Source organism: Podarcis pityusensis (genome assembly GCF_964106645.2).
Source record: "Podarcis pityusensis genome assembly, chromosome: 8".
Lineage (NCBI taxonomy): Eukaryota > Metazoa > Chordata > Lepidosauria > Squamata > Lacertidae > Podarcis > Podarcis pityusensis.
Genome location: NC_138033.1, coordinates 78,493,511 through 78,517,551, shown reverse-complemented (window position 1 = coordinate 78,517,551; position 24,041 = coordinate 78,493,511). Strand labels below are relative to the sequence as shown.

At 49.0% G+C, this 24,041-nt stretch overlaps 1 protein-coding gene across 5 annotated transcripts in view; it reads left to right on the top strand.

Moving 5' to 3' along the window:
* UBR4 (ubiquitin protein ligase E3 component n-recognin 4) overlaps nt 1-24,041 on the top strand; it is a 145,675-nt gene that overhangs the window by 21,030 nt on the left and 100,604 nt on the right. For all 5 annotated transcript variants that reach the window (XM_081017897.1, XM_081017895.1, XM_081017896.1 and 2 more), the window contains exons 22-43: nt 341-469; nt 1,150-1,332; nt 2,260-2,382; nt 3,155-3,384; nt 4,710-4,834; nt 5,095-5,192; nt 7,304-7,461; nt 8,040-8,249; nt 9,661-9,762; nt 10,723-10,823; nt 12,005-12,203; nt 13,488-13,676; nt 15,515-15,578; nt 16,343-16,534; nt 17,106-17,176; nt 17,362-17,509; nt 17,647-17,877; nt 18,940-19,110; nt 19,904-20,086; nt 21,423-21,581; nt 22,047-22,199; nt 22,622-22,849. In XM_081017897.1, coding sequence (XP_080874023.1) covers nt 341-469; nt 1,150-1,332; nt 2,260-2,382; nt 3,155-3,384; nt 4,710-4,834; nt 5,095-5,192; nt 7,304-7,461; nt 8,040-8,249; nt 9,661-9,762; nt 10,723-10,823; nt 12,005-12,203; nt 13,488-13,676; nt 15,515-15,578; nt 16,343-16,534; nt 17,106-17,176; nt 17,362-17,509; nt 17,647-17,877; nt 18,940-19,110; nt 19,904-20,086; nt 21,423-21,581; nt 22,047-22,199; nt 22,622-22,849 — 3,447 coding nt within the window. The remainder of the gene's footprint in view (nt 1-340; nt 470-1,149; nt 1,333-2,259; nt 2,383-3,154; nt 3,385-4,709; nt 4,835-5,094; nt 5,193-7,303; nt 7,462-8,039; nt 8,250-9,660; nt 9,763-10,722; nt 10,824-12,004; nt 12,204-13,487; nt 13,677-15,514; nt 15,579-16,342; nt 16,535-17,105; nt 17,177-17,361; nt 17,510-17,646; nt 17,878-18,939; nt 19,111-19,903; nt 20,087-21,422; nt 21,582-22,046; nt 22,200-22,621; nt 22,850-24,041) is intronic.

Here is a 24,041-nt window from a genome sequence, read left to right as displayed (position 1 = left end):
GGTTTGCACAATCCGCTAAGGAAGATAATAACACAATAAAATTCAAAACATTTACAGTTAATTAACAGTTAATTGCACATTTATTCAAAATCCAGTTAATTCAACAAATAACTTGATCCATCAATACCAGCTTTTCAAAGTCTTTTTACACCTCCTGTGCCTCACTGCCTCCCCCTTGCCTCTCAGCTCTCCCCATTTCCTCCTTTGGGAACCGCTGGCCTAAAGGAAGGCATTTTTCCTGTGTGGGCGAAGTTGTACTTTTAGCAGATCCTCTGAACCAGAGTGGCGAGTGGAGCAAAGCCACAGTGAAACAGTTTGGACTCCTCTCCTTCTCTTTCAGGTGTGCGAGGTCTTGTTTGCGAAGGCCACAAAATACGATGACCTGTACTCGGCCCTCACCTCGCTGCTGGCTGCTGGCTCCCAGTTCGACACCCTCCGAAGAAAGGAGAACAAAAATGTCACCGCACTGGTAAGGGCACCCCTGGCTCCTGAGCCAGACTTTGATGTGGTTGTTCTTCTGCTGCCCTCCCCAGATAAACTTTAATTTGTTTCACTAGATGAATCTGAAAGGGAGCTCAGCTGCCGATCTGACCACTAAGTCTATTGGCATTGGTGGTTCATCTTTTGCACTGTGCAGCTTGTGGGTGGGGCAGGCGGCAGCAAAGTGGCTCAGCTGTGGGACCTAGTGCGGCAGTGGAATAAGTAAAGATGGTCTCAAGTAGATGATAGGGGCGTGTTTGAGACTCTGGTCATTGAACTGGCATGATGATGAAGGTTCTGGGTTCCCTCATTTGCCCAAGACATGACATTTGTATGAGAGGGAAGGGTCATGTACTGTGGCTGCACATGTGTTCTGCTTGCAGAAAGTTTCTGGTTCAATCCCTGGCATTTCTGGAAGGCAGGGTTGGGAGAGACCTCTGCCTGTGAAACTTTGTAGAACCGCTGGCAGTCAGTATAGGCAAGGATGTGCTTGGCTGGACCGATGGGCTGACTCAATAGAAGGATGCTTCCTATATCCCTCTGCAGGGCTTGCTATATCAATTAGGCTTCCTTGCCTTTGGCTTCCCTTTCAGTTTTAGTCCCTGAGGGTTGGACAGCTGTAAGAGAACTGCAGCTAGCTAATTCTGTCTTGCTTCCTCTTTTGCTCAGGAGGCCTGTGCGCTTCAATACTACTTCTTGATCCTCTGGCGGATCCTGGGGATCTTGCCACCCTCCAAGAACTACATGAACCAGCTGGCGATGAACAGCCCTGAGATGAGCGAGTGTGACATCCTGCATACCCTGCGCTGGTCTTCCCGTCTGCGTATCCCCACCTATGTCAGCTGGATCAAGGTAGCTGCTCCGCTTGGCCTGAGAACTTTGGGTTTTGTAGGTCGTCTAGATGGAATCGTCCCCATTTCCCCTGCTTGTCCACATCCAGTGATCCACTGTGTAGCATTGTTTTAATGCTTGTGTTCTCCACGTATTGCATTTTCCTTTCATTGTGAGTCTTTGAGACTTTTTTGGTTTGTTGGAATTGACACATATAAATAAATACAGCTAAACCATGGTTTACTGTTACACCAAGGCAGACTTGTACTTCCCTACTGCAAGTGAGCTGTAAGAAGTCCTACTTTAGGATTACATACAGTGTAGCTGTTATCTCCAAAGTCAAAACTGTCATTAACTATAATTCTGGTTTGCTGAAACAAGGCAGCTAAATAAACCATGGTTAGAAATAGGCTCCCAGCCTATATCCTCTCAGAGTGGCTGGGGCAACCCATTCAGATGAGTGGGGTACAAATAAATTGTTGTTGTTTTAGCAAACTATAGTTAAGATTAGCCACAGCTTGTTGGATTTTGGTTGCTTCCTCAAGCTGCTGTTAAACAACAGCTGTTCAGTTACAAAAAAGGAATATCCTCCCTCCCCCAGCAACAGGATGAACACCTAAAATAGCCACTGCCCCCATACATGGAACGGCAAAAAATATATTTCTCTGGTGCTGAAAAGTTGACAATGTTGGCACCAGCCAATCTTACATGTGGGAGACTGTTCCAGAGATGGAACAATAATAACACAATAATGCTTAAGCGTTGTCATCAAACACAGCCACTCTCTGTTCTCATGTGCTGCTGAGACCCCGGAAGCTACCCGTTTGATTCACTATGGCATGCACTTTTCATGAAATTGCCTTTCAGCATAAGAGATGTTGCCAGCCTGTTGCAGTTCTCTTTCCCACGGTGTTTTGTCTCTTTTTGTTTTCTCCTCCTTTCGCTTAGGATCACCTTGTTAAGCAGGGCATGAAATCTGAACACGCCACTTCTCTCGTTGAGCTGACCTCGGTCAAGTGCAGCTGTGTGAAATACGACGTGGAAATAGCAGAGGAGTACTTTGCCAGACAGGTGTGTGTTGAGGTGCATAGAACTAGTGGCAGCAGCTGGGTTTTTCTTACCTGCTCTGATGCAGTGCAGAGGGTAGTGAGAGGACTTAGATGCACAAGAGCATATTGAACTTGCTGGATCAATGCAATGGCCCATGTATCACAGCTTCCTTTTCTCATAGTGGCCAACCATGTGCCTGTAGCAAACTTGCAAACAGGACCCAAGCACAAGAGCACTTTTGCCCTCTGTGGTTTTCCAGCAGCATCCAGCTGTGGAGGCAGAACATTGCCACCATACTAGGAGCCACTGATATCCATAGCCTCTCTCATTAATTGGTCCAATCCTCTTTTTTTAAAGCCATCCAATTTGGCAGCCATCTCTGCCTCCTATGGGAGGGAGTTCTATTGTTTAACTACGCACTGGGTTAACAAGTCCTTTTGTCTGTCCTGAATCTTCCATGGAGGGTAACAATAATATTAGAGCAACCTGGCAATATCCAGATGTTTCAGACATCTTTTTGAATCAGACTTGCCCAGCACAGCTGTTGGCACCTGGTTAGCAAAGGCCAAGTTAGAATGTAGGGTGGAGGACCCAGATTCCCGATCCTATCTTGCCTGTGAAACTCATTTGGGTGATTTCAGACAAGTCTCTCTTAACCTAATATGCTATTGCAGGGTTCTGTTTTGAGAATAAAACAAGTTGGCTCCATGCAAGCCACCCCAAGCCTGCTAGGAGGGAAGGTTTGGGATCCAAAAGTTCTCAGTAAAAATAACTGCTGCCATTCTTTCCAAAGATTTCCTCGTTCTGTGGGATCGACTGCACCACCATCCTTAGGCTGCACGAGATCCCCAGCTTGCAGTCGATTTATACCCTGGACGCCGCCATTTCCAAGGTCCAGGTCTCCCTCGACGAGCACTTCTCCAAGCTGGCCGCTGAGACCGACCCCCACAAGTCGTCTGAGATCACGAAGAACTTGCTCCCGGCTACCTTGCAGTTGATTGACACCTATGCCACCTTCACCAGGTAAGTGGGCTGCATTGTATTCCTGGAAGGGTTGTCTTAGAACAGGGTTTCCCCAACTTGGGTCTCCAGCTGGTTTTGGACTACAGTTCCCATCATCCCTGGTCCCGCTAGCTAGGGATGATGGTTGTAGTTCAAAAACAGATAGAGACCCAAGTTGGGGAAACCCTGCCTTAGGACATAAGAAGATCCCTGCCTAATCGGCCCAAGGGCCCATCTACTCCAGCAGCCTGTTCTCACAACAGCTAACCAGATGCCCATTAAGGGAAGCCCTTAAGGAAGTCCTGAATGCAGCAACCCACTCTTCAACACCTGTGATTCCTAGCAGCTGGTACAGTGGTGCCCCGCAAGACGAATGCCTCGCAAGACGGAAAACCCGCTAGACGAAAGGGTTTTCCGTTTTTAAGTTGCTTCGCAGGACGAATTTCCCTATGGGCTTGCTTCGCAAGACGTTGCGAGTCTTGAGATTTTTTTTTGCTCCCCCCCCCCCCTTTTCTAAGCTGCTAAGCCGCTAATAGCCTTTTAGCAGCTAAGCCGCTAAGCCTTTAATAGCCGCTAAACCACTAATAGCGCTAATCTGCTAAGCTGCTAATAGGGTTGCTTCGCAAGACAAAAAAACCGCTAGACGAAGAGACTCGCGGAACGGATTAATTTCGTCTTGCGAGGCACCACTGTATTCAGTAGCGTTCCTGCCTCCAACAGTAGAGATGGAGCATATCCTTAGCCTTCATTTCATTTCATTTTTCATTTCACTTTTAAGTTGTTTACCGCCTTTCTATATTGATACACGCGAGGCAGTTTACAAGCCGTAGACAAAAGCACAATTCGCAACAAAAAGCACATATCCTATCCCACTCTGATCCAGTGCAAATAAGTCATAATAAAAATATGACTTTAAAATAAGCAACTTATATCAAATAAAGTCATGTTCAGTGATCAATTTAGAATAAGATATTGCACTATAAAATTAACTCTTGGAATATCAGCAAATAATAGCGAAACAGAAATTCGCTCTCAGTTATTACAGTAAATAATTACTAGACGATAGTCAACAGCAAAGTCATAATACATAAAAGACAATGTTAAAAGATTGAACTCCATGAATTTATCCAATCCTGTCTTAAAACCATCCAAGTTGGAGGTCATCATTGCCTCTTGTGGGAGGGAGTTCCACAGTTTGACTATGCCTGCTCTGAATCGTCCAGCTTTCAGCTTCTCCAGGTGGCCTGAAGTTCTAGTATTTTGAGAGAGGGAGATATCTTTTCTCAGAGACCCCCAAAAGTCTGAATTGGGAACTCCCAACCTCCCCTTCCCTGTCCCTGGTGCAGGTCTTACTTACTGCAGAGCCTCTCGGAAGAAGGCGCTTCTGAGAACAAGCCCACAGAGGAGAAGCTACAGGGCTACGCAGCTGTCCTGGCTATCGGCTCTAGCCGATGCAAATCCAACACTTTAGGTAAGCTGTTTTTTGTCCTCCTTCCCTGGTGTGGCTGCACCACTGTGATTGCATTCCCAGATGATGTTACTGCTCCTCCATACGTAGAGCACATGCGTTCAAAATGCCCTGGATTCAATCTCCAGCATCTCCATTTGGTTGGGGGAGGGGGTGAGCGGGCAGCTGAGCTTGGAGCCTCTCCAACTCTATGAAGTTCCTGGGTGGAGTTTGAGTTTGTGCCCTGAAAGCGTGTCTCTGTTTGCCGGTCTTCTGTGGAGCAGGGCCAGCCCTTGTCCAGAACTTGCCTTCAGCTGTGCAGTCTTTGTGCGAATCATGGAACAACATCCACACCAATGAATTCCCAAACATTGGCTCATGGGTAAGTCCAGTTTTATAAATATTATTATTATTTATTTTCTGGCTGCAGTGGCAAAGGGCTAAGTATCCCCCCCCCCCATTTGCTACCCACGATGGGATGAGCTCCTGTTGCTCGGTCCCTGCTCCTGCCAACCTAGCAGTTCGAAAGCACATCAAAGTGCAAGTAGATAAATAGGTACCACTCTGGTGGGAAGGTAAACGGCGTTTCCGTGCACTGCTCTGGTTCTCCAGAAGCGGCTTAGTCATGCTGGCCACATGACCCGGAAGCTGTACGCCGGCTCCCTCGGCCAATAAAGCGAGATGAGCGCCACAACCCCAGAGTCGGCCACGACTGGACCTAATGGTCAGGGGTCCCTTTACCTTTATATTTATATACTGCCTTTTCCTCTAAGGAGCTCCAAGTGGTGTATACAGGTCTCCCCTTCCCCATTTCACCCTCACAACAACCCTGTGAGGTAGGTCGCTGAGAGATGGTGACTGGCCCAAGGTCACCCAGTGAGCTTCATGGCAGAGAGGTGATTTGAACCCTGGTCTCTCAGGTCCCAGTCCGACGATAACAACTTGGTTGTTAGGAAAAGGAAGCAGCTCACACTGGCTGCTTCACCTTCTCACATTTCCCTCTCCTTCCTCCTTGTCCCCATTCAGTGGACCTTTACAGTGGTGAGCTCTCCTCTCTGCCCACTAGATGGCAGGCTCATCCGCTGGTTTAATCTCCTCTTCTGCTTAACACTGTTGGGATACTGCGGGGGAGACGGGGGCATTTGGCAGGCCTCCAGCTGGCTCCGGCAGCCGGGCGATCTCCAGTTCCCGAGCCTCAGATACGTTTAGAGACTCGGCACACTCTTATCGGCAGAGTGAATAAATCCTCACAACGGAAGTGGCGGACAGAGACATGTTTGAGCATTTTTTACAGCAATTTATTCAGCATAGTTCAGGAACAAAGGAAAAACATGTCTGCTTCCCTTCGTTTCCAAGCAAACAGCAGTAAAGCAAAACCAATAGACAAACAGAAGTTCCCAGCAGACTGTGCTGGAAGTAAACAGGCATGTGACACACAACAGTCATGCCTGTTCCCTTTTAAGGTGGAAAGGAACTATATCCTAACAAGCACATCTCTCAAGCTAGCTATGAGGTCTCTCTGTTCAAGAAAATCTTTTTTTAAAAAATACATTAAAAAACAACAACTCAGCAGAGCACTACCAAATTTTTTTTTTTAAAAAAAGCTAGCTATGAGGTCTCTCTCTCTAGGAGGTGAAGGGGGAAAAGGTGCTTAAAACTTAACTTGACCAGCCCCACAAAAGCAGCTGTGGGACAGCTATCCTTAAAGCAAAACCTTGCCTTATGGGGTGATAAGAACCATAAGATGAGCCTGCTGGATCAGGCCAGTGACCCATTTAGTGAAGTACGTATCCTGTTTCACAGTGGCCAATCAGATGCCTCGATGGGGGAATCCCCCCGCCAGCAGAATCCACACACAAGACCCACCCTCCCTCCTGCAGTTTCCAGCAACTGGTATTCAGAAGCATCACTTTCTCTAATCATGGAGGCAGATTGTAGCCATTGCGGTGGAAGCCTTTTGTGTCTTCTTCATACAGCTGCAGCTGGTGGCCATAACAGAAGCAGCTTTCTCACCTGTATTTTCACCCACCCAAATCTGGATTTTGAAACACTCCCTTGGGCTGTTTAGTTTAGGGCTGTAGCCAACTAAGTCCTACTCGGAGTAGACCCATTGAAATGAATGGACATGCCTGACTTAGGACCGTTCGTTTCAGTGGATCTCCTCTGCATAGCCCAATGCTGGGTACAACCCCTTAAATTTTATACACCCTGGGAGTCAAGTTTTCCGTGGTATTGTATTTATTTGCTGATTTTTAAAAAACGTTTTCTTGCATTTTTTACTCACTCTTAATTGTGCACTCTAAATAGCCCTGGAATAAACATTAAATGAAGAGGGTAATATAGGAAATGTATTTAAAAAACAAAAGCAAATGAGTTGGAGCTAACTCAGTTAGACACTCTGAAATGAATGGACCTGAGAGAGGCATGTTAATTAATTTAGTGGGCCTACTGTGAGGAGGGACTAGCATTGGATGCTCTTTTGCTTGCTTCTAGCGCAACGCTTTTGCCAACGACACGATCCCAGCGGAGAGCTACATCAGCGCGGTGCAAGCCGCCCACCTCGGCACCCTCTGCAGCCAGAGCCTTCCCCTTGCGGCCTCCTTGAAGCGCACCCTCCTCTCCTTGGTCAGGCTCACTGGTGACCTCATTGTGTAAGCTGAAATGTGTTTGGTTCACAGACACATTGGTCTCTTTCATCTAGACCAATGGGCATCACTTTGGGGTGGGCCATCTGTCTGTCTATCTGAGTGGCAGCAGCTCCCCAGACAGGACATTTCCTAGCCCTACCTGGAGATACCATTGCAGATCCTCTTCTATGAGCTAGGGCTCTTCCCTTAGACCAGCGGTTCTCAACCTGTGGGTCGCCAGATGTTGTTGGACTACAACTCCCATCATCCCTGAGCTCTGGCCTTGCTAGCTAGGGGTGATGGGAGATGTAGTTCAACAACATCTGGCGACCCACAGGTTGAGAAAGGCTGCCTTAGACGAAGGAACACAGAACACTGCCTTGTACTAAGTAAGACCATTGGTCCCATCTAGTCAGTATTGTTTGCACAGACTAGGAGCAGTTCCTCTAGGTTTTAGACAGGTGGTGTTCCCAGCCCTAGCTAGAGATCCGACTGGGGATTGAACTGGGGACCTTCTGCATGCAAAGCAGGTGCTCCTTTACTGAGCTATGGGCCCTTTCCTCATCAGCCTTTTGAGTGCCCTCTTTTCCCTCCACCTGCAGCTGGTCAGATGAACTGAACCCGCCCCAGGTCATCCGCACACTGCTTCCCCTTCTCCTGGAGACCAGCACGGAGAGCGTAGCGGAGATCAGCAGCAACTCCCTCGAGAGGATCCTGGGCCCAGCGGAATCGGACGAGTTCCTGTCACGTGTCTATGAGAAATTGATCATGGGCTGTTACAACATCCTGGCCAATCACTCTGACCCCAACAGGTATGGATTCTTTCACAGCCTTGAACAATAAGAAGAGTCTGCTGGATGAGGCCAGTGCCCCATCTAGTCCAGCATCCAGTTCTCACAGTGCTCAACCAGATGGGCCAGTGGGAAGACGAAAAGCAGGATTTGAGCACAAGAGCACACCCCTTCCTGAGGTTTCCAGCAACTATTACTCAGAAGCATTGCTGCCACCGACTGTGGAAGCAGAGCAGAGCCACCAGGCTAGTAGCCATCAAAAGCCATCTCCTTGGTCTTGTGTGAATTTGATTTGTCCTCTTTTAAAGCCATCTAGGTTGGTGGCAGTTGCTTAAATATATGCCCGGTTCTTTCCCTGGAGGCAATGCAATGTCCTCCGTTGCTTGCATCCTTTTCCAAAGCGCTTTTATACTGTTTCAGCAGAGCAAATCCCTTGTGCAGATAAGTCCAAATGTAACACGTGTAGCTGTTTCTGTACAGCTGAACCGCAGAACTGGTCTTAGCTGGGTCTCTTCTGCAGGCTCCTTGTTGTTCTGCTGATTCACTAAAAAGGTGGGGCCCTATTGCCCCTCTTCCCTCTGAGGGAATGCAGCTCATGAGATAAGAAGGCCTCGAAAGGCTTTGAGCATTTCTAAGCAACTAACATAGAATTGTAGAGTTGGGAAGGGAACCCACTGGTCATCCAGTCCAACCCCCTGAAAGAAAACCTGCTGCAGCTTTAATCTAACATGGTTATCACACACTCCCATGGGAGTGACTTCCATAGTTTAATTCTGTGCTGTGTGAAGAAGGACTTCTGGGTTTGCCACAGGCATTTGATTGACCACTGTGAGAAGAGGATGCTGGGCTAGATAGGCCGTTGGCCTAATTACTGTATTTTTCGCTCTATAAGGCGCACTTTTTCCCCTCCAAAAATTAAGGGGAAATGTGTGTGCGTCTTATGGAGCAAATGCAGGCTCTATGGCTTCAGCGAAAGCAATGCGAAGCCTCCGGAGCGCAGCGGGAGCTCCGGAGCGCTGAAGGGGCGCTGCGCAGAGAGGGAAAGCTGTGCAGCGCCTCTCCAGTTGCGAAAGCAACATGAAGCTTGCTGCGCAGCGCCCCTTCAGCGAAGCTGGAGGAGAAATGGAAGGGGCTCCGTTTCTCCTGCCACTTCGCTGAAGGAGCGCTGCGCAGAGAGGGAGAGATATTTTTTTTCTTGTTCTCCCCCTCTAAAACTACGTTCGTCTTATGGTCAGGTGCGTCCTATCGAGTGAAAAATACAGTACTTTTTAAAGCTGATCTGCCATGTCTGCAGTGGGTTCGTCCCATTAACACAAGTGGATAATCAATGCTGCCCTCCCTACTGTTAAAAATGTGTCCCGTGCTTGGTAAGACTTAACCTGCCCCTAGGTAAAGTTCCCATCTCTGGAAAAACCATTTCCCCTTCCCTTAGTGGCCTTGATGAATCCATCTTGGAAGAATGTCTGCAGCATCTGGAAAAGCAACTGGAAAGCAGCCAGGCCCGGAAAGCGATGGAAGAGTTTTTTTCCGAGAGGTGAGCATGGCCATCCTCCTCCCTGTTACCTCTGCATTTCTGACATGTCCTTCTGCTCAGGTGCTGCCGAGCTCCTGACTCCTGTGCAGCTTGGCCAGGTGACCAAGGATGATGGGAGTTGTAGTTCAACAGGGGTCACCACCCCTGGCTATGTCACCCTCTGCCAACTGCCCTTCAGATATTTTGAATGACATCTCCCTGTATGCACTGGGGCTGATGGGAGTTGTCCCAAAACATCTGGAGGTTTATGGAGGCTGGGAGATGCACTAAGAGCCTAAGCAAAGGTCCATCTAGTTTGAAAGGTGCCCAGACAGATGCCTCTAAGAAAAGCAGAAGTGGAGGAACGGAGGCCAAAGCCTTTTCCCCTGTTTATTTACTTTTTTACTTACTTATTAATAAAAATAGTTACAGACGGCTTTTCATAAGAGAAAGCCAGAGTGGTTTACATAAACTACATGAAAAACCATATATAAATCCTAAGATCAGAAATAAGCTGTTATGGAAAGATTCATTCTTAATCACCTGCATAGGCCTGACAGAATAGAAAAGTTTTCAGCAGGCATGAAATGAAAGGCACCTGCACTGAAGGCTCTGTATCATTGTTGTCAAATGAGCCCCTCCAACTCTGGGAATGACCCAAGGATGCTCCCTGCAGGTGGTCTCAGCAACTGAGCTGGAATTTAAGGTCTCAGGCAGTCCCTGAGGCACTCTGGACCAAAGTTGGTCAGGGCTTTGTAAATTAATACAAGGACCTAAATCCCATATATCTGCTATTCTAAGTTATGCTGTTTCCAAACATGGCGGTTCCATTTTGCCATCAATGGGGCTTAATGGCATGTAGCGTGGGGAGGACAGACTGCAAATTCCAACATCTTCTTAGGCTTGTGACACTTAACATAAGTTGTGTGGCTACGAGCCATCTTGTCTAATGCCTTCTATCCAATGTTCCTTTTGAACCAGTGGAGAACTGGTGCAGATCATGATGGCGACAGCCAACGAAAGCCTTTCGGCGAAGTTCTGCAACAGGGTCCTGAAGTTCTTCACCAAGCTCTTCCAGCTGAGTGAGTGGTCCTGCTCAGTCCTGCTTTGTGTCTATAGTTTTGACTTGTACAGGAATAATAAACTGTTCGCTGCATTTAATGCTTGCTATGTTGTGCAGAATGTTGGCGAGGTGCTTGCTTTAGCACGGTTGCTGGTGCATGGGCCCGGTTCCATCTGAAACCTTCCCCTTCCCTCAGCTACAACTGAGGCTGTTGGAGGGATGGAGGGAATCTACCACCAGCCCCAATTGCGTCAGATCATGTGAAAAACCCTTATCTCCATTCGTCCTTGTGGAATAACATCCTTCTCTTTTCCTCTCCCCTTTTGTGGCTGCCCAAATTCAAGGAACAAGGCAGCTGCTTCCGAATTTCTACAGCTCTCTTTTATAGACACACTGTTGCTTAGCAAAAATCTCTTGAAACTGACTCAGGGATGGGGGGAGCCTTGGTAGCCCTCCTGATGGGAGCTGGACTCCAGCTCCCATCAACCCCAACCAGCATGGCCAGCATTCCAGAGGGCCCCCGGGCCCCCATCCCTGCATGATAAAGAAATTCTGCCGTTAAAAACCCCTGACGTCCTTTGTAGCTAAGCAGGACATGACACCTGCAAAAGAAGCTCGCCAGTTTCCTCTGCAAACTCATCAGATAACTCACTTTCCTTTGTTGCAAAATATTCCTTTGTTGCCTGCAGTATTTGGCTAGAGCAGTGCTTCTCAAAATTGGGTCTCCAGCTGTTACTGGACTACATCTTCCACCATCGCTGAACACTGGTCCTGCTTGCCAGGGATGATAGGAGTTGTAGTCTAACGACAGCTGGCAGCTCCACTGGAATAGATGGTTGTCTCTCTCTCTCTCTCTCTCTCTCTCTCTCTCTCTCTCTCTCTCTCTCCCCCCCCCCCCCCGGTAAAATAAGTGCTGGTGAGCCCTTGGGGAAACTGCCTTAGGAGCAGAGGAAGATGCCTGATACAGTGAGTCAAACTGTTGGACCACTTGTCTCACTATTGTCTGCAATGGCTGGCAGCAGCTGTCCAGGCCTTCAGGCAGGGAGTCTTTCCCCAGCCTTTTCCCAAGGTGACGCAGATTGAACCTGGGATCTTCTCCATACAGAGCAGGTGCTCTGCCCCGGAACTGTGACCCCTCTTGGCTTTCCGTGGAGGTTGCCGGTTGCTCAGTTCCACCTTCTTTTTCTCTGCCTCTTCTAGCTGAGAAGAGCCCCAACCCCAGCCTCCTGCGCCTGTGCGGCTCCTTGGCCCAGCTGGCATGCGTGGAGCCTGTGCGCCTCCAGGCCTGGCTGACCCGGATGACCACCTCACCCCCAAAAGAATCTGACCAGCTGGAGGTGGTGCAGGAGAACAGGCAGCTGCTTCAGCTGCTGACAACCTACATTGTCCGAGAGAACAGGTAGGTGGATTGGCCCCATCCAGGTGGGGAGCTTCTCCTTTTTAGCCACATGGGAAGCTGCTTTATATGGAACCAGACCATTGGTCTATTTAGCTCAGTACTCTCTGCACCAGTGGTTCCCAAAGTGGCAATACTGTCCCCTGAGGATGGGGGTGGAATTACCTAGGAGGCCTCTAAGAGGCAGAGGAGTTGGTGATGCAAGACTTCTGCTAAGGGACTTGAAATCAGACATTGGGAAACTGGTGCCACTTCCTCAGGCTTTGATCATCTAATGTTTATTGGATGGATTTTCCCCTAAATTGATTTTTGATTTTTGAATTTATTGTTATTCACAATTTTATATTGTATTTTATGCTGTTTTTTGTTGTATCACAACAAAAATTACAATCACAAGTGTTTTAAATTTATTGTTAGCCACCCTGAGCCCAGTTTTCTGAACCGGGAAGGGCGGGGTATAAATAAAAAAAATTATTATTTATTATTAAGAAGTTACCGACAACGAAGTAGTTAGTAAGCGTCATATCAGAGGCTCTTGCAATTAGCAGACTTTGAAAAGCTGGTATCACTGGATCAGGTTCATCAGTTTGCTGGATTGATTAACCTGAATACCTTTGATTGGATTTGGAATGAATGTGCAGATAATTGAGTTTCATTGTGTTACTACCTTCCATAGCAGGTCATGCAAACCACTATTCTGAATGATGCTTTTTGTAGGGCGTGGGGCGCTGGGGATGAGTACATGGAACCAAGGGGGTGCTGGGGCCCTGAAAACAGTTCAGGAACCAGTGATTCATACAGTGACTGGCAGTGGCTCTCCCAGGTTTCAGAGCAGATTCCCAGCTCTACCTGGAGATGCAGCCGGCGATTGGAGCTGGGACCGTCCGCATTCAAAGCAGCCGCTCTGCTGTTGAGCGGCTGCCCTCCCCCGTAGCCTCCCAAACCCCTGTTTTGATTCAAGTGGTTACAAGCATCAGCTGTCAGGATGCTTCCCTACAGTAAGTACAGTGGTACCTCGTGTTACATACGCTTCAGGTTACAGACTCCGCTAACCCAGAAATAGTGCTTCAGGTTAAGAACTTTGCTTCAGGATGAGAACAGAAATGGTGCTCCGGTGGCGCGGCGGCAGCAGGAGGCCCCATTAGCTAAAGTGGTGCTTCACGTTAAGAACAGTTTCAGGTTAAGAACGGACCTCCGGAACGAATTAAGTACTTAACCCGAGGTACCACTGTAAATGGGAATGACTTGATCTCGGTGTGATGGGCCGCTACTGTCTTGCCTTTCCAGCCAAGTCGGGGAAGGCGCCTGCACTGTCCTCCTGAGCACCCTGATCCCGATGGCCACGGAGATGCTGGCAAATGGTGACGGAACCGGCTTTCCCGAGCTGATGGTAGTCATGGCCACCCTGGCCAGCGCCGGTCAAGGGGCGGGGCACCTCCAGCTTCACAGCGCCGCCGTCGATTGGCTGAGCAGATGGTAAGAAGGGTGGTGGGAAGTGTCTTGTCTTCTAGACCTGTCAGCAGCCTTCGACATGGTCGATCACGAACTCCTGGACCACCGCCTTGCCGACGTGGGGATCCAGGGCACAGTCCTTCAATGGCTGCGCTCGTTTCTCTCTGGTCGGGGACAGAGGGTGGCGCTTGGGGGGGAACTGTCATCCCGCCACTCCTTGGTGTGTGGAGTGCCCCAGGGTGCGATACTCTCCCCGATGCTTTTTAACATCTTTATGCGCCCCCTCGCCCAGCTTGTCCGGAGTTTTGGGCTGGGCTGCCATCAGTATGCTGATGACACCCAACTCTATCTGCTGATGGATGGCCATCCTGACTCGGCCCCAGACACACTGATCAGATGCTTGGAGGCTGTGGCTGGATGGTTACGTGGGAGCCGGTTGAAGTTAAATCCTTCGAAGACAGAGGTCCTCTGGCTGGGACGGGACGATATGGGATTGAGGGGGCAACTCCCATCTCTTGCGGGGGTGCAATTAGTGCCAGCACCGTCCGTTAAGAGTTTGGGTGTAATCTTCGATACCTCCCTCTCCATGGAGGCGCAGATTGCAGCTATAACAAAGGCGGCATTTTTTCATCTCCGCCAAGCTAAGCAGTTGGCTCCTTACCTCTCTCGCCCTGACCTAGCCACTGTGATCCACTCGACGGTCACCTCCAGACTGGATTATTGTAACTCGCTCTACGTGGGGCTGCCCCTGAGACTGACCCAGAAACTCCAGCGGGTGCAGAATGCCGCAGCGAGACTCCTTACGGGGTCTTCGCTGCGGGATCACATTCATCCGGTGCTATACCAGCTGCACTGGCTCCCGGTGGAGTACAGGATCAGGTTTAAGGTGCTGGTTTTAACCTTCAAAGCCCTATACGGCCTAGGACCCTCGTATCTACGGGACCGCCTCTCCTGGTATGCCCCACAGAGGAACTTACGGTCTTCAAATAAAAACATCTTGAAGGTCCCAGGCCTCAGAGAGGTTAGGCTGGCCTCAACTAGAGCCAGGGCTTTTTCGGCTGCGGCTCCAACCTGGTGGAACGCTCTGTCACAAGAGACAAGGGCCCTCCAGGACTTGACATCTTTCCGCAGGGCCTGCAAGACAGAGCTGTTCCACCAGGCCTTTGGTCAGGGCGCAGCCTGACTCCCTCCTTTGGCAATCTTTACAATACTTTAGTTTATGGTTGCCATCAATTTTGATTTTAATTAATTCTTTGATGTTTTTATAATGTTGCACTATTTTAGTGTTGTTAGCCGCCCTGAGCCCGGCTTCGGCTGGGGAGGGCGGGATATAAATAAAATTTATTATTATTATTATTATTATTATTCTGTGTCAGCCTCTCCCTCTCCTGAACAGAAATGGCTTAAATGTGGTTGGATGGTTTGTATTAAAGATGCAAAGGCGTTTGCCTGTCCATAGCCTGGAACGGTGAACTGTGCCACTGGGGCAGGGCATGCCTTCTTTTCTTTTCTTTCTTTCTTTTATTTGATTTTCAAGATTTAATTATCATTATGAATAACGATCTGGTAGGAAATACGTAAGAAGAAAATGGGGGGGGGGGGACAGCGGTAACAAAACAACAACCAGGGTTCACAGCCATTGCATCATAAAATAAAGTATGTTCTCAAGAGACTATACATTGAATTAGATGTTACGACAAAATCCTACCTGAAAGAGTACAGAGCTAAAATTACAAATTCCAAATGTTGCCATATTTCGTTGGGACTTGTCATTCCTGTGATTAGGTTGGAGATCCAATATTCTAGGCCAATTTTCTGCCATCTTCCCCGCCAACCACTCTTTTTATCTCTCGCTGTTCTAGCAAGAAATACTTGTCTCAGAAGAACGTTGTTGAGAAAATGAATGCCAACGTCATGCATGGAAAGGTAATGCCTATCTTTGTTTAAGGGGTATGTGCAGTTAATTCCCTTGTGGTCTTGTAGATCAGGCAGCACCAAGGGGGAGCCAGGGAAGAAGGGGTGGAGGACAGGGCAATATGGAGCCTCCTTCCTGAACACAAGGGTGATCCTTCCCTGCATAGAGAATCTTGTGCTCGGTCTGTCACGGTGACTTTTGCCCAACATTTGAGGGAAGCATTGTTGTCTCTGGCAGTCTACTCTGGGATTCCACCCCAGTGGATGCAGTCCAGAGAAACCCACCTTTGCTTTGTGCAATTTAGTAGAATCAGCTTGGGAGGTATATCTGAATACTTCCCATGGCAGGGAGCTGCCTTATACTGAGTTAGACTATTGGTCCACCTAGTTCAGTATGGTCCGCACTGACCGGCAGCAGCTCTCCAGGGTTTCAGGCAGGGGACATTTCCAGGCCTACGTGGAGATGCCTTTGTGGGTTAAACCCGGGACCTTCTTGCAAAGAGGTGCTCCACCACTGAGCTATGGCCCATCCACCGTGGGGTGGTGGAGAGAAGACTTCTTCTTGGAACAAGGGGCATATTCCAGCCAGGCAAAAGCACTTGGGGAGGGCATGCTCGGTGGAGAGTCCCAGGGGGCAGAACAGAGAGGCCCACAGGCCTGAGTCTCTCAGCAGAGTCAATGCTGCAGCCTGACTGTCACGTTGCAGCAGGATTTAGTAGAAAAGGCCTCTATCTGTGTGACTGAATGCCTCCTCCTCCTCCTCTTACCTCTTGCAGCACGTGACTATCCTGGAATGCACCTGCCATATCGTCTCCTACCTGGCTGATGTCACCAATGCCCTGAGCCAGACCGGCGGGCAGGGCCCCAGCCACCTCTCTGTCGATGGGGAGGAGCGGGCCATTGAGGTGGACTCGGACTGGGTGGAGGAGCTGGCTGTGGAGGAGGAGGACTCCCAAGCTGAAGACTCGGTAGGTGGCCTGAGACTCACTTGGCAAACTAGTCTAGCAAAGTGGCGAGCCTACTGTGTTCTATGAAACGGTTTATGAAGACAAAACACTAAATTGTAAAAGACCCCTTACATTTAAGGCTTCCTTTTTTGCCTTTGCGTGAGGCTAACTCGGATTGGTTAAATTTAAATTTAGAAGGGCTCTTAATCTTTCCAAAGCAACAGATGTGATGGTAAAACTGTGCCCATACTGTACAATTTTCAAGTACCACATGCATGAGGATTTCCATGAATGAAGGCTGTTTCATATATATTTTTACAAAAACCTTGCAGTGCAGAAAAGTAGGGCATTTGGGAGAAGGTGGCTCTGGTTTAGCCTTCTCCTGGAGTTTCTGCTAGTCTACATGCAGAGATTTCATCACTTTTTTTAAAATAAAGGAGCATTCAGCCAAGTGAATTACCTACAGATCTGATACCTCTTCAGCTGGTTGTGAATACAAAGCCATTGTCTTGACACTGGTCTGAAGAAAGACTGTGTAGCTTTCCAGCTAAAAGTCCCTTTCCTCTCCTCTCTGGTGTGTGTATGTGTGTAGGATGAGGACTCGCTCTGCAACAAACTTTGTACGTTTACCATCACTCAGAAAGAATTCATGAACCAACACTGGTGAGTCACCCTTGGGGGGCTTCTCTGTGGTCACCCGTTGTCTTGTGGCATTTGTCAGCCTGATAGCCCTGTCCTGGTGACCCAGGGTAGGGGGAAGTGCCCAGTGCTGTGCTGGTCATCCAGCAGCCAGTCATCATGCAAACACAACCGACTGCTTTCAAGAAATAAAAACCCTCGCTCTGCAGGTACCACTGCCACACCTGCAAGATGGTCGACGGCGTCGGGGTCTGCACCGTTTGTGCGAAGGTTTGCCACAAGGACCACGAGATCTCGTACGCCAAGTACGGCTCTTTCTTTTGCGACTGTGGGGCAAAGGAGGACGGCAGCTGCCTGGTATGCTTCTCTGGTGATCGGGGATGTTGCGATCTGTGGGGTGTTGTTGGTGGCAGCCCAGGCGGCACGCCGCAGGGGTGAAGCCACGTGCCGTGTGTGAGCCTGACCACACGGAAATCCTGCTCCTGATTTTGCAGGCCTTGGTGAAGAGGACACCCAGCAGCGGCATGAGCTCCACCATGAAGGAGTCTGCCTTCCAGAGCGAGACCCGCGTCCCTGAGAGCGTCGTCCGGCACTCCAGCACCTCCCCCACGGACAAATCCAAGACCTCCATCAACGACGGGCGGGGAGGGTCTGACGAGGAGAAGCCCAAGAAGAGCAGCCTGTGCCGGAACGTGGAGGGCTGCCGGGAACAGCTGCAGTCCCAGGTACGGCCCTGCTGAGCTGAATAATATAATAATAATAATAATTTATTATTTATACCCCACCCATCTGGCTGAGTTTCCCCAGCCATTCTGGGCGGCTCCCAATCAAGTGTTAAAAACTTGATTGGGAGGCTGAAGGCTTCTCTCTTCAAGGGAGGAGCCTGGTGGCGCCATGGGGAAGTTGGGGGGCACCTGCCCCTTGAGATCAGGAACATAGGAAACTCCCTTAGGCCGAGTTAGGGCAATTGGTCCAACCAGCTCAGTATTGTCTACACTGACTGGCAGCAGCTCTCCGGGCTTTCAGGGAGGGAGTGTTTCCCCAGCCTTTCCTGGATTGAACCGTGGGCCTTCTGCATGCAAAGCGGGTGCTCTGCCACTGAGCTTCCGCTAAATAAAGTAAGATTCTAGTCCTCATGATTCAGAATGAAGTTCTGAGTTAAATCGAAAGCTGTCTGATACTGAGCCAGACCCTTAGTCCATCTAGCTCGCTGGCAGTGGCTCTCCAAGGTTTCAGCCAGGAGTCTTTGCTGGTTAGGGTCAGAGATTTAACCTGGGACCTTCAACATGCAAGGCAGATATTCTTACCATTGAACCATAAAGGTAAAGGGACCCCGGACCATTAGGTCCAGTCATAGCCGACTCTGGGGTTGCGGCGCTCATCTTGCTTTACTGGCCGAGGGAGCCGGCGTACAGCTTCCGGGTCATGTGGTCAGCATGACTAAGCTGCTTCTGGCGAACCAGAGCAGCGCACGGAAATGCCGTTTACCTTCCCGCCGGAGCGGTACCTATTTATCTACTTGCACTTTGATGTGCTTTCGAACTGCAAGGTTGGCAGGAGCAGCGACCAAGCAACGGGAGCTCACCCCATCACGGGGATTCGAACCACCGACCTTCTGATCGGCAATCCTAGGCTCTGTGGTTTAACCCACAGTGCCACTCGCGTTCCCCATTGAACCATATCCCTTCCCTATTGTTTATTTGATTTGCTGCCAGAGCCCTTGAGAAGCAAGGAGGCCACTAAGGCTGTTTCCTTTCTTTCCCCACCCCCCACCAATCTTGCTGCAGGCCAACTTCTCCTTTGCTCCTCTGGTGCTGGACATGCTGAACTTCCTCATGGAAGCCATCCAGGTCAACTTCCAGCAGGCCTCAGCCATGGGCAGCAGCAGCCGAGCCCAGCAGGCCCTCAGCGAGCTCCACACCCTGGACAAGACGGTGGAAATGACAGATCAGCTGATGGTAAGAACCTTGTGGTTTCATATGAAGCACACAGGCCCGCGGCTCCTCAATAGTCTTCCTTTCTCCCGAGGGACCCCAGGAGCCCATCCCCAGTGGCCAACTCACCTCCTTTCACTCCAATTGTCTCCAATCAGCAGGGGCCCTGCTGCAGAAATAGTAGCAGGTCTTTGATCTTCACCCTACTCTGCTGACAGCCCCAGATCACTACACATCTGAACACAGGAGGTGGCATTCACTCTTTCCTTTCATGCTTTACATGAGAACATAAGAGCTGATCACAAGAGCACTCTCCCCTCTTGAGGTTTCCAGCAACTGGTATTTGAAAGCATTGCTGCCTCCTGCTGTGGAGGCAGAGCATAGTCATCATGGCTAGTTGCCATCGGTACCCCTCTTCTCCATGAATTTGTCCAGTCCTCTTTCGGACCCGCCCAGGTTGGTGGCTATCTCTGCTTCCTATGGCAGCGAGGTTCCACAGTTTTATCTCTGTGCCACGTGAATAAGTCCTATTATCTGTTCCTCATCTCCCAGCGTTCAGCCTCATGGGCTGTTCACAAATTCTAGTGTTCTGAGAGAGGGAGAAAAAACTTTTTGCTATCCACTTTACACCTCGCTGCTTAAGGCTTTGACTTCAGCCTTGGCAGGGCTCCAGACGCACTTCTGCCATAGCCAGGAGGAAGCAGAGTTCATCGTTATGACTTCTGCCCAGTATTAAGCATGAGCAGAGACTCTTCCTTCCTCTGGTGTGGCACCGCTCACTGGCTTGGCCTCTTCTGTGCTCTCCCCACTTCCCCAGGTGCCAACTCTCGGCTCCCAAGAAGGTGCCTTTGAGAACGTCCGCATGAACTACAGCGGGGACCAGGGCCAGACCATCCGGCAGCTGATCAGCGCCCATGTACTGCGGCGAGTGGCCATGTGCGTGCTTTCCTCACCTCATGGGCGCCGCCAGCATCTGGCCGTCAGCCACGAGAAGGGCAAGGTGAGTCTAGACGGAGCAGGGAAGCATCTACATTTGGGGCAGCATTTTAAAAATCAAGCGTTTTATTTCATCTTCCACGTATACATATTACACTACGAATGACGCTCGTCCTACCCAGAGTAGACCTGCTGAAATGAGGAAAACAAAATTAGTCCTCTCCATCAACTTCAGTAGGTCTGCTGTGAGGAGGACTAGTCTTTGATACAGCTCCATAAGCTTCTTCCATCAGAGAGCCAGCATATGGTGTGGTGGTTAAGAGTGCTGTTCTAGGACAGGGGTCAGCAGCCTTTTTGGTCCACCGTCCCTCAGACCATGTGGTGGGCCGGACTATATTTTGAAGGAAAAAATGAACGAATTCCTACGCCCCACAAATAACCCAGAGATGCACTTTAAATAAAAGGACACATTCTACTCATGTGAAAACACCAGGCAGGCCCCACAAATAACCCAGAGATGCACTTTAAATAAAAGGACACATGCTACTCATGTGAAAACACCAGGCAGGCCCCACAAATAACCCAGAGATGCATTTTAAATAAAAGGACACATTCTACTCATGTAAAAACACGCTGATTCCCGGACTGTCTGCAGGCCGGATTGAGAAGGCGATTGGGCCACATCCAGCCCCCGGGCCTTAGGTTGCCTACCCCTGGTCTAGGACCTGGGAGATCAGGGTTCAAATCCCCAGTAAGCTGAGGCTTTCTGGGTGACCTTGGGCCAGTAATGGTCTCTTAACCTAAACTACCTTGCATGGTTGTTGTGGGAATTGAATGAGGAGGTGGAGAACCAGGTATGGCACTTTGAGTTCCTGGAGAAAAGGTGAGATATAAATGCAATAAATAAATAACTATTAAGTTCAAAATACGTTGGAGTATTAATAATCTTATGTTTGATTATATATATATATATATATATGCATAATAAAATAGCTTGTTGGTGCCATATATCATTACTTAGCAGTTCATCCTTCTACAGAAATAAAGAACTATCTGGTCTGTAAATGCACAAAGTCAGCTCCTTATCTTGAAATTCGCAGTTGTCTCTTTTTGTATTGAGTTACCAGGCTCCCATTTATCAGTAGCGTCTCACAAAAACATACTTTCCTCTTTTAACACAACTGTTTAGCTTAGCTATATTTTGACTGTTCTCATTGTTGCCTTACAAAGCTCTGTGCATTTACATAGTCTTGTAGTGGAGTCTGGGAAACTTTCACGAGCATAATGGTACCGTAGAGATGAAGCTGGCAGCTCTGGGCTGTTCAGTTCCCATTCAAGTGCCAAAGTGCCTCACACACACTCTGCAACATCTCATGATCGTATTTTGCTCTTAAATGCAGATCACGGTCTTGCAACTCTCGGCGTTGCTGAAGCAAGCCGATTCCAGCAAACGGAAACTGACCCTGACTCGCCTGGCATCCGCCCCGGTTCCCTTCACTGTGCTGAGCCTGACGGGGAACCCTTGCAAGGAGGACTACCTGGCTGTGTGTGGGCTGAAGGTAAAAAGCATGGCAGCAGCCTCTGGGGCCACAGCACCGCTGCCTCTCTTGGCATGACTACATTGGATCCATTAATAGCAGTGGGATAAAATATTTTCTCCAGTTAAAAAAATAAATACAAAAAAGCTACATTGACATAGTAAAAGAGTGTAAACATAGGACAGCTCGGAAGAGATGCCTCATGTAGTGGTGGTTAGAACCTGGGGGGATTTGAACCGGGGGGAGACCTGGGTTCAAAGCCCCACTTGGCCCTGAAGTTCACTTCTCAGCCTAATCTACCTCACAGGGTTGTTGTAGGAATTAATTGAGGAGAAGAACAACCATGTGCGCCACCTTGAGCTCCTTAGAGAGAAAGTGGGATATGAATGCAATCCATCAATCATTTTCCAGTTTCCGTATATTAACAACTTATGCATTCTCTCCAGCATTTAATCGGTTTATTTCAATTTCTCTCTCCCTTGACAGGACTGCCATGTGCTCACCTTCAGCAGCTCTGGATCTGTCTCGGACCACCTGGTCCTTCACCCTCAGCTGGCCACGGGCAACTTCATCATCAAAGCTGTGTGGCTGCCAGGCTCGCAGACGGAGCTCGCCATCGTCACCGCGGATTTTGTGAAGGTGCAGTGAAGTTGGGAAACAGGTTGGGTGCAAAGGATGGGACCTTTTAGGGTCGGATCTAGAGAAGTTTGCCGTTGTGCTGCTCCTCAGCTGGGTATCCTGGACCCAAGCTGCTAAGGGCCTTGTAAATTAATGCAATTTTTTTTTAAACCCGGCCCCATAACATGTGGGCAAACACTGCTGACTTTGGAGCAATGGAGTTATGTCCTGGTGGTAGTCTGTCCCCATCGACAGTCTAGCCACAGCATTTTGACCCAGCGGGAGCCTCAAGGGAAACCCAGAAGTTAGACCTGAGCATTGCAGCACTCTCCCCATTTGAGATTCCCAGCAGTTGGCTTTTAGTCCATCATTATGCATCTAGCTTCTGACTGTAGCCCTTTTTGTTGGCCCCAAACTACTAACTGTCCCTTCTGTTCCAACAGATTTATGACCTCTCGGTGGATGCCTTGAGCCCTACTTTCTACTTCCTGCTGCCCAGCTCCAAGATCAGGGACATTACTTTCCTGTTCAACGAAGAGGGCAAGAACATTGTGGTCATCATGTCGTCTGCCGGCTACATCTACACCCAGCTCATGGAGGAAGCCAGCAGTGCCCAGCATGGCCCTTTCTATGTCACCAATGTCCTAGAAATCTCACACGATGACCTGAAGGTAACACAGCACTGCTGGATCGATGAAGGTTTCACAAATACGACATGACAGCCTTAAACAAGACCCCCTCTCTGTTTAGCTCTTCCCCTTCTGGGACATCACTGCTCACCCCTATGAACAAGTTAAAAAGCACAGGTCCCAGTACCAGTCCTTGCGGGGCGCCACTTTCTACATCTCCCCATTTGGAGAACTGTCCATTTCTTCCTATTTTTTGCTTCCTGCTACTTAACCAGTTCCTGATCCACAAGAAGACCTCTCCTCTTATTCCTTGACTGCTAAGCTTACTCAGGAGTCTTTGGTGAGGCACTTCTTTTTGAAGGTCCAAGTATACCATCTCTACAGCTTGTTAACACTCTCAAAGAACTCTTAATAGGTTTGTGAGTCAGGGCTCTGCTTCAGCAAGGCTTGTTCTTCTGCATACTTGGTTATTTTATCCTTAACAATACTTTCCACCAGTTTTTCCAGTTAAGCTAACAGGACTGCAATTCACAGCATTCACCCCCCCCCCAATGCCCTGATCCTGTTTCAGTCTCTTCCCCTTCTGGAACATGTCTCCTGGCATCCAGCAAAATGTGGCCGTGTGTTTAAGAGGGTATGTTCAGTATAGCAAGCACAAATGGAAATAGAGCAGGTAGATCAACAGGTTATTGTGCATTCCTGAGAGGATATTTTCCTGCGTTGTCCCCAACCCAGTCCTACACAGAGTAGACCCATTTAAATTACTTGACCCAGTCGCTAAAAACTGCAGGAGGGGCAAGTGCTTTTGTGGTTGGGTCCTGCTTATGGGTTGGGGCATCTGGGTGACCACTGTGAGAACAGGATGCCGGGCTAGATGGGCCACTGGCCTGATCCAGCAGTCTCCTAAGTTTTCATGCCTCTTCGTTTCAGTGGATCTCCTCTTGAGTGGGACTCACATTCATAGAATCAGAGAATTGTAGAGTTGGAGGGAACCCTGAGGATCATCTAATCCAGCGGTTCTCAACCTGTGGGTCCCCAGATGTTGCTGAACTACAACTCCAATCATCCCTGAGCTTTGGCCTTGCTAGCTAGGGGTGATGGGGGTTGTAGTTAAACAACATTTGGGGACCCACAGGTTGAGAAAGGCTGATCTAGTGTGACTCCCTGCAATTCAGGAATGTAAAGCTGTCCCATTGGATTGGATGCAACCCGAGAACTTTTGCGGGTGCTGCTG